Source organism: Budorcas taxicolor, chromosome 3 (assembly GCF_023091745.1).
Source record: "Budorcas taxicolor isolate Tak-1 chromosome 3, Takin1.1, whole genome shotgun sequence".
Classification (NCBI taxonomy): Eukaryota; Metazoa; Chordata; class Mammalia; order Artiodactyla; family Bovidae; genus Budorcas; species Budorcas taxicolor.
In genome coordinates this window covers 35700948-35719637 of record NC_068912.1, presented here as the reverse complement: position 1 = coordinate 35719637, position 18690 = coordinate 35700948, and the positions used below count along the sequence as shown (strand labels likewise).

Genomic DNA, 18690 nt, shown 5'->3' with positions numbered 1-18690 from the left:
TCTAGGGAAACTGGCATTAATAATACCAACCGTAACTGCATTTAGTGGAAGAACTGTTATTACCGCTCTCCAATGTGCAAAGCTCTGAGGAAGGAACCTGTCATGTATCATCTCACCTAACAAATAGCCTGACAACATACAGAGTTAGACGGTGCTGTTCTCTACAGGCAGCTGAGAGAAGAGACAGGCCAAAGAGCTGCCCTAGACCGTACAGCTAATCAGTACCACATCCAAAATCAGGACTCTAAAACCCATGTTTTCTTCACTACAAACGCCACTCCCCGATCATCAGAGAAAACGGAGGTTCAGAGAAACTGAGCAAACTGAGACTGCGAGATCACAAAGCTGGTTAGTGACAGTACGAGAATTTCAATGAAGGTCTCCCAATTTCAGTATGGACCTCTTGTTATATGCCAGTCGTCATATAAGAAGTCACTAATAGATAGATAAAACTATACACATTAAATCACGTTTAAGCCACAATATTCTAAAGCTTGGATTCAACTGACCTAAAGAAAACATCTGCAGAAAGACAGAACACAACAGAAAAGAAAAATTTGCAAAGGCCAACAAAAGGTTATCCATCCAAAAAACTGTAGGAAAAGCCCTGTATCATGAAGAGAGTAGATGGGATGGGAGACAGAGGACCTCCCATCATTACTAAGTGCCTACTATGTCCTAGTACTGTGCTGGCTATTTTGCCCAACAGAATTTACTTGCTCTTTGCACCACTCTGCAGGAAGAATCCTATTTCACAAGCAAGACAACTAAGATGGTGAGAGATTAAGGGATCTGCCCATAGTCACAACCCAGGTGGTATGATGTGAACCCAGGCCAGTATGATACTGAAGTTCCTATTTTTTCAATAAACCACACTGCCTCCCACTGCAACACAATTGGTAGAATTATATTTTTTGTATTCTGTGATTAAAATGAAGGACAGAATAATATCTGGCATTCTTGTCCAAGCAATATTAAGGCTAATGTTATTAAATAGTCATGTAACAGCCATTCATACGAGCACTCACTCTGTACCCTGTATGACTTGGGAAGTTGAACAAATGGTCCCCCATCCCACAGAACTCAGAGTCTAGGAGAAATAACACTTTTGTGTCACCATTAATGAATATCCATATTCCTGGCAATTTGGGACACATCTGTGATATCTCTTTTGAAATGGCAAAAGCTCAGCTCTCTTAGGAGCTGAGTAATTCTGAATGGCTAAATTTCTGGATTTAGCAAGACAGTTTGCTCTCTGAAGCATGAGACCTTTGACTTCACAACTTTTCTTATTTAATCACTTCTCAGTGCTTTTGTCAATTCTCTCAGGACATTCTGAGTTCCAAATCCTGAGATCTTGTGCTCCCCATTCTCACTGATTCCCCTTTACTATTCTGTCCAGTGAATGGATTGATAGATGGATGGGAGTAAATAAGATCTTCATAACAAATACCTCACATAAGCAATTCTGAACTCAGTCACTTTCCAATCTTAGAGAGTTTTTCTGGTTTGTTTTTAAGGAATAATACAATTTAAACTTCTCTTGAAGTTCTGGGTCATTATTAGCATTGTGATTTGAGAAAAAAATAATGTGCTATGACTCAGGAAACCAAGTAAACTTGGGAAAACTGATGCGTATATTAGGGGTCTTAGACTGATCATTTTTAAAATGAAGGAACTGAACTACAATTACCTCTGAGGCGTCTTCCAGCTCCACAACCGTATAACTCTTTGAAAAATAAAATCAGTCACTATAACGGTCCATTCACACAGAACCATCCTTCCCCTGAGCCTTATGCAGTATGTGAATTAATGTGGCTGCATTCTCCATAGTCCAGGATGCACATGGTTTCTCAGCTCCTGAGTCCATGGTTTACAGTTTTGACTCCTGGCCTAACTTTCGGTTCTCTTTTCTCATTTTAACTTGCAACCTGTAATTTCCTTGAACTTGGAGGGGGAAAAAAAAAAAGGCTTCATGAAAGGAATGGAATCTACATTTATTGAGTATCTTCCAAGTGCCAAATAAAATATGCATGACTTTAATTAATGTAATCCTTGCAACACTGAAAATAGGTATTATCTCTATTTAATAAATGTGGAAACCCAAGATCAGAGTTATTAAGTTGCCCAAGGTTGTAAGTGGCATAGCTAGGGTTCAAAACCAGGCTGATGTCTCCAAGGCCCACGTGCTTTCTACTACACAATGCCATGTATTAGAATAGAGAGTAAATTAAAGGTCCTCAGCCTTGAAGTCAGAATCTAGGAACTCTCCCTAAAGAGTACATAAATTACATTTAGCTTATTGCAAGTACATGGAGTTTAAGAAATTCATTTTCTCTCTTCTTCTGTAGAGAAGGGCTTTATTAGTATTTATTATTATTTTTAAGTGCACTTTTTTACTTAGCTTATTGTATATAAAACCCAGGAGGGCTTTAGGTAGTTATCAAATGAGCAAGGATACCAAAAAGCTTAGTGCTAGCTAGGTGAGAATTTATATGTATCATTTAAACTGGTGAATCATTTACTAAACATTGAAGGGAAAAATTAAATCCTTTACCAAATTTTACTACTTTTCTCTTAACTAAGGTCATTAAATATAACTATATATTTGAAAAGATTAAAAACTCACAAGCTTTACTATCAGGGTGCTGCATCAACATGCTCAAGAATCCAGCTTCATGTTCTAGAATTTATCAGGATGACACTGATAAACAATAATTATATCACATTCTTTCCTTAAACACTGTCTCTGGAGGCACCCAAATCTTTCATGTAGGTGTTCATCCTGAGCTCCAGAAATCTCAGTTCCTGCTTCCTCTTCACTGTAGATAAATGACTTATAATCTACTGAATCTCCAAGTATATTTTATGGGCAAATGCAAGATTCTATTTCCAAGTACTCTGTCATTAAAAAGTTAAAGTCAAGCATTTCTTGTGTGGCTGACTATGAACTAAGCTAACAAACTTTAACTAGCCAACAAATGCTTTTTCATATTTGCAAGTCAAATGCCAGGGAATTTAATAATCATCTGCTAAATCTACACGTTGGAGTATCAGTAAGTGATCAATAATTCTAGATCTACTTTCCTTTGTTAGGCACCATATATGTGATTAAGTGGAAGTTGCATTAATTGAAAGATAACATTACCATAAAAAAAAGGCTTACTAAAACAAGCAGACACTGTGAACTGTATGCAAGGGGGGACATGCAGCCTCAGTCCTGCTGTGAAATGACAAAAATGACTTGGGAGCCTCTGGTTTGTCGGTGGATGTTCACTCAAACACACCACTGGGTTCTGCAGACCACAAACCAAAAGAAGCACTGCTCATGCAGGGGGCTGAACTTCTCAGAATCAAAGTTTCCAAAACACCTGGTTCCCTCTGGGATTTTCATTGATTAAATATTTCCTTTGAAACCCCAACTCCTCTCTTGGGAGTCAGAAGGCCAAAAACAGTACACGTGTACTTGGCAAGTTTGTGACAATCACTCCCTCTCATAACAGTAATAATGGCCACTATCACAGGGAGTGGATGAGATGGACTGGGCCAAGGACAAGTTCAGGAGGGTTGGGTGGTCATGATGAGGTCCACTTGCAGGGACTGGGGGAGAGTCGGGGACTCACGGAGTCTGTCTTTAGCAGATTGGAGTCTGAAGCGGGAATGAGAGGAAGCCAGAACATGAGGTATTACAAAGCAGCGAGAAAAGCAGCATCAGGCCGCAGTGAAGCTGGACAGTGAACGCAGGCTGCAGTGCTGACTTCAGCAGCTCTCTTCAGCTCACATGCGAGAACAGGAAAGCCTGTGGAGCAGGGAGCTCCAGGAAGGCCCCTCTGAGGTCACAGAAGGCGAAGGGAGTGTGGGTGAAAGTGGCTGGCTGCAGATCCAGACCGGACTGAGGAGTACACAGCCGGGGGCAAATGGACCAGGGAAGGAGGAGTGTCAGTCAACTAAAGAGCACAGGGAGGATGAGGAAGGGTTCAGACAGGTGTGAGGGAGGGAGAGGTGGCCAGCCAGGAGGTTGGAGGGAGAGCGAGCAGGCCTCCACATCCTCTGTCTCTCACACACACACCCCACCCAGTTTTCTTTCACAAACCTTCTTCCTCTCTAGAACCACTCACATCTGTCCTCTTCCTGGTCTCGTCTCTCTCATCCAGTTGCGTGCACTTTTGCACTGACCTTGAGGCATCCAGTGACTTACCTTCTTTCTGCATTTTTGCAAAGGCCTCCCTCCAAGATCAAACCTGCTCTCTCTCAGCCCCTCAAAAGCAGAAACTCCCTATGATTTACCTTTATGCCTTCAGTGCCCTGCACACGGGGGAGGCACTAGATAAATGTCTATGGAAAGAAATACCATGAGCCAGGCACACACACAATCCACTTTGCGCCATTAACGTCATGCCCTGCACATCAGCAAATTAACAGTGCATCCAAAAGGGCATCACTCACCTACCAAATATTTGCCATGTCCATCATTCTGACTCAAGAATCCCTTCCCATCCCCCTGTCTTATAAGGGCATGTCTGAGGTAAAATCCATGCTCTAGACTGAAAGCAACATAGGGTCAGGGACTGAGTTTTATTCATCTTTGAATCCTAAGCATCTACTACAAAGCCCAATATTTAGCAGACAAATGCATAATTTGATTCATCAATCAGTCATACGTACAAATTCCCATGAAAACAGAACCAAACAGAAAGCAGAAGAGCTCTGAAATTACCAAAAAAGCAAATAATCCACAAACTAGATAATCAGACTCTAAAATGACTGAAAACTGCTTTTATTATTTTAAGTGCTTCTATTTCAAATACAAAACACTTCAGTACCAACATAATAATGTCACTTTAGGTTCCCAGAGTAGGCCTTGCTTTCTCCAAGCTCCTGCAATTCACCATCCATCAGCTAAGCTAGGCACCAGGAATGGGAAACTTCACTGAATTTGGAATTAGGACAGCTGGGCTCAAGTCCTGTCTTTACCACTTCCTCTCTGTGACCTTGAGAAAAGTCCTTCAGCCACTGCACATCTCAATTTCCTTCTTTGTAGAGCAGAGATAAGATCTTGTTCTTCCTGCCTCTTAGACCTAAGAGGATCAAGGAGGTAAGGGGAGGAGGAAGGAAATAAAATCTTGCTGAATACCTACTATACCCAGACATTTTACATATATTACTGAATTCTCACCACAATCCTGCAAAGTAGATTTTTACTATTTCTAGCCTATTATAGGAGGAAATTGAGACTCAGCAAGGAAACTAACAATTTTATGAACTTGGGAAAAGTTAAGTGCCAGAGCTGGGATTCAAATATTTCTGGCTGGTCCCAAAGCTCTCCTCGTGAAAGATTAAATGAAATCTAAATATGTGTAAAAAAATTTAGCTGCTTTTTAGCAAATCACCATATATATAAGTATTTTTCTATCACTGCTTTAAGTATGGAAAGTGGAGACAAAGAGAAGCAGCTATTTGCTAAGGCCACATGTCAGAGACAGAGATAGGGCCAGAACCTGGGTCTCCTGACTTCTGGCCTGAAGTCTTTTTTCTCATTAAACCACACCACCCCACACCCTCAGGAAAAGGCTCCTGACATTACTGGGCACAGAGGCATGATGCTTGTTTTTTCAGACCAGCTGTTACAGATCTATTTTAGGACAAGCACTTTGAAAATCATGGAAGGTGAGTATCAAGTGTTTCATTAAATATTCCATATTAATTGACCCTTTAGAGAGCTCCCATGTGAGCAGCATATGCTGCCGGCTTCCTGTTAAGCAAGCCACTGAGAAGCTGACTACACTTCTTGCAACACATATTTTGAAAGCACATTCAGACAGCAGCACAAAGTACAATTCGAAAATAGTTTTCCATGAAAATCAGAAGTAGCTACTTCTCTGATCGTGCTTCTGTCCATTAAATGCTCATGACTGGGGAAGGGCAGAACGTAAATTTGTGACTGTCCTTACTTCCAAGCAGGGTCTGTGTTAACAGGGGGAAAAGGGAAAAGAGTGGGATATAATATTCCAAATAACAGCTAACAATAGATGTCTGTGAATTTATAAGAAGAATGGTTATAATGTGGGGGGGTGGGGGGAGGGGGAGGAATAATCATGTGAAAACATGCCATGTAAACAATGGTATTCTGCCCAGGGAAATGTGAGCGGTCCTGACCCCACTCAAGAGCAGGGCACTACACTGCGTCCTGGAGCCCAGCTGTCACAAGGCGCGATGTTAAAAGGCCACAAAGCACCTGCTATACACTCACTGTCTCCTTTCCTCTTGTTGCCTTTCCTCAGCTTTTCTGCCTTTATTTCCTTTCCCCATCAAATCAGAGGCCTGTCAAAAGCCTCTCTCCCATCTTACACTGATACGTGTGATAAATATGGATAAAACCATCCAGTTGATACATTCAACAACTGAATGTGTACATTCTCTTGCAACTCCATGGACTATAGACTGCCAGGCTCCTCTGTCCATGGGATTTCCCAAGCAAGAGTACTACAGCGGGTTACCATTTCCTTCTCCAGGGGACCTTCTGGACCCAGGGATCAAACCTGCATCTCCCACATTGGTAGCCAGATTCTTTACCTTTGAGCCACCAGGGAACCCCGATTCAATACCCTAAACCGAAGTCGCTACTCACCATGCAACTTCATATGGTGGTGCTATGTTCAAGAGCCACAAAATCAATCAGAACATTCTTCCGCAGGAATGCCACAAGAGCAAAAGACAGAGGAAAAAAGAAAAATTCCTCATAGCTCACTTTCAGATTTGCCAATAGCCTTGCAATTGGGATCTTAGTTCACTTTAAATGTTTTCATTCTAATCTTGTCTCTATCACGAACTACTTGTTGGAACCAGTTACTAACTCTTCTTAGCCTTGAAGAGTATCACGAGGATGAACAGCAGGGTCCCTCTCCTGGTGCTGTGATGACTGGCTGAGATAATGTGAGCAAAGTGTTAACACATTGCCTGCGATCCAAAAATCTGCAAGCAATAAATGCTGCAGAGGGTGTGGAGAAAAGGGAACCCTCCTACACTGTTGGTGGGAATGCAAACTAGTATAGCCACTATGGGGAACAGTGTGGAGATTCCTTAAAAAATTGCAAATAGAACTCCCTTATGACCCAGCAATCCCACTGCTGGGCATACACACCGAGAAAACCAGAATTGAAAGAGACACATGTCCCCCAATGTTCATCGCAGCACTGTTTATAATAGCCAGGACATGGAAACAACCTAGATGTCCATCAGCAGATGAATGGATAAGAAAGCTGTGGTACATATACACAATGGAGTATTACTCAGCCGTTAAAAAGAATTCATTTGAATCAGTTCTGATGAGATGGATGAAACTGGAGCCGATTATACAGAGTGAAGTAAGCCAGAAAGAAAACCACCAATACAGTATACTAACACATATATATGGAATTTAGAAAGATGGCAATGATGACCCTGTATGCAAGACAGCAAAAAAGACACAGATGTGTATAATGGACTTTTGGACTCAGAGGGAGAGGGAGAGGGTGGGATGATTTGGGAGAATGGCATTCTAACATGTATACTATCATGTAAGAATCGAATCGCCAGTCTATGTCTGACGCAGGATACAGCATGCTTGGGGCTGGTGCATGGGGATGACCCAGAGAGATGTTATGGGGAGGGAGGTGGGAGGGGGGTTCATGTTTGGGAACGCATGTAAGAATTAAAGATTTTAAAATTTAGAAAAAAAAAAAAAAAAAAACATTGCCTGGCATGTTTCTGCAAAAGCAGTAGTAATAATCATCATAAAAGTAGTTAACATTTACTGAGCATTTGTTATGTACCAAACACAGGGATAATTAGTTCATTTGGTCCTTTCAACCACTCTAGGAGGTAGGTTCTTTTTATTAAGTCTCTTTTGGAGATGAAGAAGTTGAAGGAGACAGGTTCAGGCACTTTCTGGTAGTCACTCAGGGGGAAAGCAGCAGTACGTAGCAGAGTAATGTAATCTGCTATTGTTAGTAATGCTGCTTAAAGAACAGATGTTTCTGGTTTGTAATGACATAGTGCTCGGCACATATTATTAAATTTTATATAGGTGTGTTTGACAAGGTAGTAAAGAGTTATTTTCATAAATACATCAGTAAGTTTCATTAATGCCTACTTATGTATGCAAGAAACGTATGAGTCCCTGGGTCAAATTCTAGAGATGTATATAAATGAAAAAGCCTTTGATAGCCTCAAGCAGGCTCACAGCATGGAAGGATAAAGATAAGAAAAAGATTGCGAAACAGTGCAAGGAATGCCGCCCTCCTCTCCTGTATACTGTACAGTGTGGCACAAAGCAGTAAGGGATCAGCCACATACATGGAGGGGTAGGGTGACCCTCACTGCAAAGGGCCCTTGAACCAAATCTTCACTCAGACTAATGAAAAAGGGCATTTCACATGGAGAAATGGGCAAACGCAAAGGCAGAGAGACATTTAACAGCACAGTTCATTTGAGAAGCCACAGAAAGGTCAGGAGCAGAGTTAGGAAAGCTTTCAGACATGAAGCAGTACCAGCCCATCAGCCCCTGAGTGCTTGGAAAGGAGCTTGGATTTTATCCCACGGTGCACAGGAAACCATTAAACAGTTATAAGGAGGTAAACAGCAGACCTGCCCTAGTAGTCCAGGTTAAGCTTTAGGAGTCCTTACTCATTCTCCACCACTCCTGACAGTCATCGGCAAGTCTTTGTGTCTCTATTTTGAAAACGCATCCTATGCATGCCAACAGAAAGATTCAGGAGAAAATAAAAGACATAGGAAAGCACAGAGATAGAGTGAAGGACGGCTGGCCTTCACTGAATTATCCACAGAACACGAGAGAAAGCATCGTCTACGGGTTAGATGCAGGAAGGTGGGAGCCTGAAGAAACTCTCCTCTGACTGTGTCTGTTTTCTGAGAGGAACAGGAAGCAAGATCACCAAGTTGAGAGGAAGAATGGATACAGAGGTTCAAGAAAAAAGGTACCAAACAGGCATCTGGGAGAGTCAGAGACTGAATGGTCTAGGGAAGCTTTCCAATTGGTCTCGGTACCCCGTTATACTCCTAAAAAAAAAACTATTGAGAATCTTCAGCAGCTTTTGTGTTTGGGAGTTTATCTATCAACATCTAACATATTGGAACTTTAAAACTGAGAAATCTTTAACATATACACAAATATACAACCACAGCAATGACATCAGCAGCATGTAGCTTGGGGAAAATGCCACTATACCACTATACACCTGTGAGAAAATGAAGAGTGAGAAAAGGCAAATAATGTCTTAATATTATTTTTAAAAGTTTGACCTTAGGGAACAACTAAAAGCATTTGAGGGGCTGTCAGAAGTTTCCCTCATAACTCAATTGGTAAAGAATCCACCTGCAATGCAGGAGACCCCACTTCGATTCCTAGGTCGGGAAGATCCACTGGAGAAGGAATAGGCTACCCACTCCAGTATTCTTGGGCTTTCCTTGTGACTTAGCTGGTAAAGAATCCGCCTGCAATGCAGGAGACCTGGTTTCAGTCCCCGGGTTGGGAAGATCCCCTGGAGAAGGGAAAGGCTACCCACTCCAGTATTCTGGCCTGGAGAATTCCATGGACTGTATAGTTCATGGGGTCACTAAGAGTCGGACACAACTGAGTGACTTTAACTTTCACAGAAGTCTCCAGATCATACTTTAAGAATGTGTGCTCTAGAGAAATGTAATCAGATGGCTGAGTCACCTACCTGAGGACAGGGATGTTGAATTTAAAGTGAGTGCACTTAGGAAGCATAGTTTTTCCTCCACTGGGTTCAGCAGCTGAGCTGCAGGCAGAAAGTGGAGAGCTGGATTTAACCAGGGTTGTATTTTAAACAGATTGAACATCCCTACCCAAGAGAAGCTAAGGAAGTAGCTACAATGGCCATGGTATTTAAGATGAGTAGGAAGGAAATGAAGACATGAAGGCAGTGAAGAGGTGGTAGGACCAAGAGTTCAAAAGATTACTGAATTTTAGGTATTAGTAGAATAATCCAAAAAGGAAGGATTAGTAAGAGAGTAGGATGCTTGAAACAGAATACGGAAGGTAACTGGTAACAACTTCAAACTCAACATCCAAACTGTCTTTATGCCCTTCTCTCTGAAATCTGCACCTCCTCTCTATCCCCTTAGTCACCCAAGCCTAAAACCTGAGGCTCATCCTGGATACCTTCCACTCTCACTGCATCTAAGTGGTCCCAAATCTGACCCATTACAACTCTTCCTCATCTCTCATCTTTCCTGCTCCTCCCTGTGCCTTCACTCCAGCCCCTTCTCTGGCCGTGCATCCAGCGGCCTCATCTACGCTTGACTGAACTTCAGCAGGAGTTTTTCTCACACCCAGCTCCATCCTGCCCAATTCACCCTTCACTCTGCTGTGGAAGAACTTTCCATGGTGAGCTCTGATCATGTGATCTTCATGCATCCATCCATTCATGAAGAAACTATAACCCCAGAGACGGGGACATAAAATAGATATGGGCTATCATCATGAACACCGGGTCCATCAGAGTATGAAAAGGGGGTAACAGCACAGTGTCATGAAATAACACAGGGAAGAGGATACACACAAAAAAGGCAACAAAATAGAACACTCAAAAATTCTCAAGGTGTTTATAGAGAAGCCAGCGAAAAAAGTTAAGAAAGAATATAAAAAAACACAAGAGAACCAGAAGAGTGTAGTGTGGTGAGAATTAGAATCTCAGGACAGAAGGAAAGTCAATAATACAAATTGCCACTGCAGGTTTAAGGGAAAAAAAAAAAAAGAGTATGTTGTATTTGAAACTTAGGATCCTATCAGCAGGGATCTACACTGGACCAACCCTATTTGCATGACAAATATGATATAATTTTCTCCATCTTAGAAAAAAAAAAAAGGCACTGTCTCATTTTCTTCACCCTGACAGACACGGGATTGTACCTCACCAGTAAAGCTCTGGCACGCCGATCCTTTATCCCAGGCTCCGGTTCCTAGAGAGCCCAGGTTAAGCCATCAAGTATGCAGACAGACTAAGTGCTTAAGATGCCTGAGCTACTTCACATGAAAAGGTCTTGATTGGTGTCAAATTTAAAATTATGCTGGTCAAAAGAATAAGCCAACAAATGGCAAAGAGGTTACAGACTCCTGAGAAGAAAGACTAAATAATGACATTATTCTGAACTGACTGGCTAAAAATGTAACTGGCACACCACTCTTTTTGGACAAGGATAGCCTTTTTTTCCCCTCAACCATATAACCCAGTAATCTTCGCACAGCAGTACCTGGCCATAGGGATGAAGACTTGCATTTGGAAAGCACATCTTAAAACTAATATAATTACGGTTTTCAAACAATGTACAGTTATGTATACCAGAAATAAACTTCTCTTTAAGAAGTGACAGCAATAAAAACCCAACTGTGTAGGTGAAAAAGACAATCATTGTAATATCAGCTGTAAATAAACCAAATACTAATTGAAAAAAAAAACAAACTGTGTGTTAGGAGCTTTGAAGGAAATCCTGGGGACAAAAGTGGTGAATTCTTTAAGAAATGCTGCATCACCAACGCTTAGCACTCAGTGAAAAATATTATGTTGGGGAAAAAAACATGGGCATCAGTGACTGAATTGAAATGGTATTCAGCAGAGTAGCTATCAGAATGACAAGTTTTAGGAACACAGTAAATATATTTCATATATGTGTCTGTGTTAGTCGCTTAGTCGTTTCTGACTCTTTGCGATCCCAAGGACTGTAGCCCGCCAGGCTCCTCTGTCCACGTCTCCAGGCAAGAATACTGGAGTGGGCTGCCACTCTCTTCTCCAAGGAGATCTTCCTGACTCAGGGATCGAATCAGGTCTCCCGCACAGTGGGCAGATTTATTACAATCTGAGCCACCGTGGTGTAACGGCAACCCACTCCAGTTTTCTTACTTGGTAAATTCCATGGACAGAGGAGCCTGGTAGGCCACAGTCCATGGGGTCACAAAGAGTCAGACATGACTGAGCGACTAACACTGTCTGGTTAAATATATTTCACTTATATTTTTCTATATACATACACATCTTTTCCACACATACACATGTATACAACTGTGCCATATGATAAAATTTGTCTAAATCTAAAAGGGCTCTTGTAATCGGTATTATGTAAAACTTCAATATGATAAGAAAATAACCTGTTTGATCTCTTTTCCCCTATTAGCCACTATCCCATTTATCTGCTCTCTCTACAGCCAAAATTACCCCCAAACACATGACTATACTTGTGGTCTAGATCCCCTCCTATTTGTCCTTCTTCTCCAGTGGAGTGTTTGCCCATCACACCCCAAATCTGTTTCTACCAAGGTCATTCAAGAATTTCATATTGCTTAATACAATAGTCCATCTTCAATCCTGTTTTCACTTGAACAACATTTAACCTGTCTAATCAGTCCTCCTAGAAACACTTTATTCACCTGATTTGCTCAAACCACATTCTGCTGGCTTTCCGTCCTACCCCGTGGCCATTTTCTCTCAACTCCTCTACAGGGTCTCATCTCTCTACCCTTGACAAACGGGCAAGCCCCAGGGCTCACACCTCTGACCTTTCCTTTGGACACTACTCCCTACGTGATGCCATACACTGGCAGGATTTTAAATACCATCTATACTCTGATGACTCTGAACTTTATCTCTCCATTTCCAACTTCTGCAGTTGCCTGCTCAGCATCTACATGCCTGATGGGCATTTCAGACATCGTCCTCCCCCTCTCTCCACCTTCCATCTTCTCCATCTCAGTCAATGAAGATGACTGACCAGTCATCAGTTCAGTTCCCCAGGCCAGAAACCCTGGAGCCATTCTTGGCTCCTCTCACACCTGTCATCTGATGCTGTCAATAAGTCCTTGCCGGCTCTACCTCTAAAATATACCTAAGGCTGGATTCCTTCTCACCCCTGCCCTGCTCTCACTCTGGTCAGAGCCACCATCATCACTGCTGGAATGACTGCCCGAGCCTGACTCTTCCATCCTGGCTGCTCTGCCATCTACTCTCAACACAGCAGCCAGAATGACCCTACTGAAATTAAGTCAGGCCACGTGATTCCTATTTTACAATCTGAGCCACCACCGTGGTGTAACGGCAACCCACTCCAGTTTTCTTACCTGGTAAATTCCATGGACAGAGGAGCCTGGGAGGCCACAGTCCATGGGGTCACAAGGAGTCAGACATGACTGAGCGACTAACAGTCTTAAGTCCTCCACAGCCCACAAGTGCTAAAAATCTAGTTCCCATCTTCTCTCTGACCTCATCCCTACCACTCCTTCCCATACTCACTCTCCTCTAGCCATTGGCCCTCTGGCTGTTCCTCCAGTTTACCTGCCATTTAAATACGCTTCACGACCTTAGCACGTGGGTGTTCCTTCTGCCAGGAACTTGCTTCTTCCAAACATCCACATTCCTGCCTTCTCGCACTCCCTTCAGGTCCTGCTCAGTCGTCAGATCCTCAGAGGAAGCCCTTCTTGACTACCTTCCATAAAATCAAATCACAGTTCCCTCTAGACCCTTACCCAGGCGCACATCTCTTCAGAGCCCATCACATTATATAGCCGTTTATTTATTGTTCCTCACTAAAATATAAGTCTTTTTAGGGCTGGGACTCTGTTGAGTTTACTGCTCCAAGCCAGTACCTAAAACAGTGTCTGGCACATAGTAGGAACAAACTATTTGTTGAAGGAACCCTTGAAAACTGAATAAGTCATTTTAAGAAAATTCAAAGTTTACCTACACTGTACACAGTGGTCAGTAAATTTATCAAAAGTGTTATTACCATCCTAAGACAAAGCAAAATTACAAAATAATAAAACTAGAGAAACTGTCTGCAATGCAGGAGAACTGGGTTCAATTCCTGTGTTGGGAAGATCCCCTGGAGAAGGAAATGGCAACCCAATCCAATATTCTCACCTGGAGAATCCTATGGACAGAGGACCCTGATGGGCTACAGTCCATGTGGTCACAAAGAATCGGATACAACTGAGTGACTAATACTAAGATTAAGATAATTTCACTGACATTACTTCCGTAGCTGATTACAGGCATTTATGGAGACCTTGTTAACCACCAAAACTGACATCAAGCCCAAAACCCAGTCTTCCACAAAGCACCTCCCCAGTACAAATAGCACAGGAAGGCTCTTCTCTTCCAGAATCATGTATATGCTTGGTATCCTATCTAGAACACTGCTTTGGATGAAAAGTAAATCTGTCTAGTATATATAGAGATCAGATTCCACAGACTGTGTGGATTTTCATGGATCATTTGGGTTTTAACTTTTATTCTTTATAATAAAAGGAATATGTTAATATGTAAATAAATGTGATTAATATTTAGCACTTTAATAAAATAAAATCTAAATCAGGGTTTTAAAAAAAAAAAAAGAACCTATATTGAACTGAAGAAAATTCTCCTCTTTCAATACAAGACCCCCAAGAGGCCAATGTCCACAGCCAAAAACAATTACTAAGTAAGAGAATCTAGATCCCATTTATAATTTTATTTTGGAGGACAGTTGATTAAGACTCCAAGATTCAGACCTAAAATTGTTTAATTATTTGAGGGTTATCATTTTTTAACACAAATAAGGTAGAAGACTAAACAAGAAGAGTGGATGAAATCCCATTCATTGGAGATAAACATTATTAAAAGAGGCTACTCATTTTAGCCTCTTTCTGAAAAATTAAAAACAAGCAATAAACAAGATACTGATACACTAGAATTTCTAGTGTCAGTATCTGTTCATAACAGTCTCAAATACCACAAAACTCTGAAGTGAGAGTCTCCAGTTATTTCCTGGCTTAGAAGATCAGGTGCTATAAAGAGTCTATTTCAAATTAATATCTTCAACAAAACTTAAGCCAGGTAGACAGAATGAGTCTTAGATATAGCAAAAGCCACAGATCTAGTAATAGCAACTCTAAATTCAGAAGAGTAAGGTCTGCTGGGACACATGTCAGAGTTTCACTGGGTTATTAGATTATTCACTATAGTGTATGAACGGAGCTGACAGATGGCCTTATAACCAGAAGCAGACAGAACCTTCACCAAGAAAGCCAGGAGTAGTTAGAGGCAGAAACGTCAGCCCAAAGGAACTTGTAGACCTTGCAATTGATGTTTAGAATTTTGAGTGTAACCTTTTACCCTTAATGTGACAATAGAAAAAAAAAAAAATGTTCTAAGTAATTTTGCTAAAAGTGAACACCTATTAAGTGCATAGTATCTGCCAGGCACAGAAGATGTATTAAGTATGTCAATGAATTATTTAATGAAAACACTACTAAATCTCATTTAAAGATTTAAGGACAACTTACATAATACAAGATCACCTGTGCAACACTCAGCTGTTCAGCAACCTTCTCTCTGCAATGTGGCCAAGAATCAGGAAGACAGCAAAAAGAGACATCACCATATTCAGGTACTAGCCTTCCACAGTTCATTTTTGGAAGAAGTCCAGACTCACAGAAAATTGTTGTTTAGTCACTAAGTCACGTCCATAGAAAATCACCGCAGAGAATTTGGACCCAGGAAGCTCAGGGTTAAGAACCCCAAAGCACAACAGCCTAAGGAAGCTCATTCAACTGTTCAGCTCATTATAACATGGTGACTTATCTGATAAAATAGTGTAGTAATTCCTTTAGGGTAAGGATCCTGAACTGTTCGCTGCTGTATTCCCAGTAGGGAATAGAGTTCTTAGAGCAGTGTATGAGCCCAATTTTCATTAATGATGCTTATAATGATGATTCTTCGTCATCAGAAATATTAAATTACATCTACTATATTCTACAAGGAGAACAAAGAGCAAAAAAACACACTTGAAAAAATTTTCATCCATTGTTAACATTGAACTAAAGGTTAGAAAGCTGAAACAGAGAGAACGTCAGCTGTCAAAAACACTTGATTATTGAGAACCACTTAATGAACAACCCCCAAGGGTTCAGTTGCAGGATACATACCATACTACCTGCTGGTGGACCAAAGCATCCTAAGGCCATAGGCCAGGTGGAAAATGGGGATCTTCAGACTGGATAATCAGTTGCAGCTCCCTAGAGAACTCTGTGCAAAGCAGCAACTTCCAGCTTAATGGAAAAGTCTGTTAAATCCTTGGACAGGATATTCCGAACTGTGACAACTCTTAAGGGGTCCATGGAGTTAGCCAACACCACCCCAGAATATGGGAGAGTATGAAATAAATTACCTCACTGCTAAAACCATATGGTTCTCACCACTTACAAGCCTGTTCTTTCTTGGGAACCACTAACCAGCAGGTTGAAGGTAGACGGGCAAGGTACGCAGAACTGAAGGTGCAGACAGGCCCTGATGAAACGCTGACATCCAGAAGAGAGGAATGTGTGTGCTCTAACTTTAAAAACATAATTATTACATTATCTCGAGTCTGCCTTATATAAAGTTCTGCTGTAAAAGGCACTGTTCTGGTTGCTAAGTAGCTGAGGCTCTGTATCATTCAGGATTAGTGCTGCTAAAGTGTATCATGTAGGGAACTGTTTCCTCTCCCTTTCAAGCTGAAAGTGTATTTTTTTACTCTGAAAGTGGCTTTTTCTCTAAAAGAGAAAATAGATGTACTGAGTTGTGTTTAACAGCTTTCTGCATAAAAGCTTTCTGACAGGACCAAGAAACTACCATTCCACTGTGTAGCGACTTACAAGTTTAGGATGCACACAGCCTTCCAGGGTTGCTTTTTTTTTTAACCTCCTCAAAGAGGCACCTCCCGGAAGGGCTCCAGCCACAGAAGCCAAGAGTGCACCATACCACCTGAGCAAGCACTGAATGAAGGCAGGCAGAATCTGGAGTGAAACTTCTCGTTTCCTGCCGCTGTTGAGAGAGGTTGGACTAGCTCCTTCTCACATGGCTTAAGACGAGCTATAAACACAATCATGAAGCTTGCCAGCTGGCCCCAAGCTCAGGGGCTTTCAGGGTAGCCGCTACGTTGTGCTCCCTTTTCCGCCCTTTGGCCAGTGTCATTCCTGTACAGATAACGGTACCGGAACGCCCTCCACTTCCTAGAGTCCTCATTTATGTCATGCTTCCTCTTTCAAGAAAACATGGGGACGAAATGCAAGCAAAAGAACTAGAGGCACCATTACCCCCATCAGCTCCTTCCATGCCTCCCCATCGTTATGAAAAAAGAGCTGGACCAAATTCTTTTTGTTGCGACCAACACACACACACACACACGCACACACACACACCCATCCACCCACCCACCCCCAGTAGGTGAAGGGCACCTTAGGACAGCTTGTTCTTTCCCGCCTCACATACCATCTTAGGACACAGGGCTCTAGCATTCAACTAAAGATCTAAACCTTGTCAAGCCAAGGTACGAGAAGCCGAAGCGGTCCGCAAAGCAGAAGGCAGGGCAAACAGAGCGTACCTAGATGTTTGCATTTACACAAAGACATTAGCCGGCTGATTAATGGGAGATGCCGGCTGGAGGCGGAGGCGACCGCGCCGGCCTCGTTACCTGGGACATCTGCGGCCTCAGGTTGATCTCCTTCAGGTTGATGGAGTGCGCCCGGAGGTTGTTGAGCAGCTGGCAGAGCAGGACTCCATCGCGGAGGGTCTGGGCCAGGTCGAACACCTGCGCCGAGTCCCAGGTCACCCGGTGGTTGGCGGGCAGCACCTTGCAGTGGATGAGCCACTGCGCGCATTGCTTCCACGGCTCCATGCCCGACGGCGCCTGGACGCTGCCCGGCCGGGGCAGGCGGCGGAGATGCGGCGGCGGCTATGCCGCCGCCGTTCCTCCGCTCCGCCGACGCCAGCCGCGGCCGGCCCCTTGCCTGCGAGGGTGCGACGGTGCGAAGGAGCAAGCGCCGCGGCGGGCGGATCCCGGGCCCCGCGCCGGGATCGGCTCCGATCCCGGCCCGGGTCCGCCGCCTCCTGGCCGCCGCCGCAGCTAGTCCCGCGCGCTCTTCGTGCGCTCCGGCCGGCTCGGCGGCGGCGGTCGCGCACAGGCTTCCGACTTGCGAGCCCGGCGCCGGGCGACTGAGCATGCCCAGCGCGCGGGCCGGTCTCGCTGCCGTCTGCGAGTCCCCAGAGGCGCGGGTGGGAGAGCGCGCGCCGCCCTGGCCCAGGGTCGACGGCCCGGGCGGGGAGGAGAAGGGAGGGGAGCGGGGCTGCGAAGGGGATCCCTCAAGGCGCCCCCGCCCACCACGAGCCCTCAGGTCGGCGGAGCTCGCACAGCCCCAGGCATCCGGAGGTCTCCCGCTTGGGGAGAGTGTGTCTAAACAGTGTAATTCGGTGGGGACTTCTATTAGGACCTCCAAAACACCATTTTTAAAGGGTCCGAGAGGAGCGAAGGATTAATTGGGGCATCCGGACTCCCCAAAGAAAAGAAAAAAGGCACAGGGCATCTTGAGAACGTAACGCTGAAAGTTACCCCTCACCCCTTCCACCTTCTAAATTCTCTTCCTACAGATAACTCCTGTTCCTCCAAGTTAGTTGCTCGTGAGGATGTTTTGCCACAATAAAAGCGTGTATCTGGAGACGCCTGCCGAACCCACCCCACCCCTTCCCGCAGCTTATTTCAACGCGATGTATTTTTCACTTATAGATGGTTTCCCTCTACCGTCTCGGGCTCGCAACTGTTGGCGTCGCAGTCCCGGCCCTTTCACTAAAAGCACAAAACCTGCGGGAGAGAAATAGGCCTGTG

At 43.4% G+C, this 18690-nt stretch overlaps 1 protein-coding gene across 1 annotated transcript in view; it reads right to left on the bottom strand.

Moving 5' to 3' along the window:
• Nucleotides 1–17706, bottom strand: part of VAV3 (vav guanine nucleotide exchange factor 3) — a 425860-nt gene extending 408154 nt beyond the window's left edge. Inside the window, exon 1 of the mRNA XM_052637052.1 lies at nucleotides 17503–17706. Coding sequence (XP_052493012.1) covers nucleotides 17503–17706 — 204 coding nt within the window. The remainder of the gene's footprint in view (nucleotides 1–17502) is intronic.
• Between the last annotated feature and the right edge of the window lie 984 nt (nucleotides 17707–18690).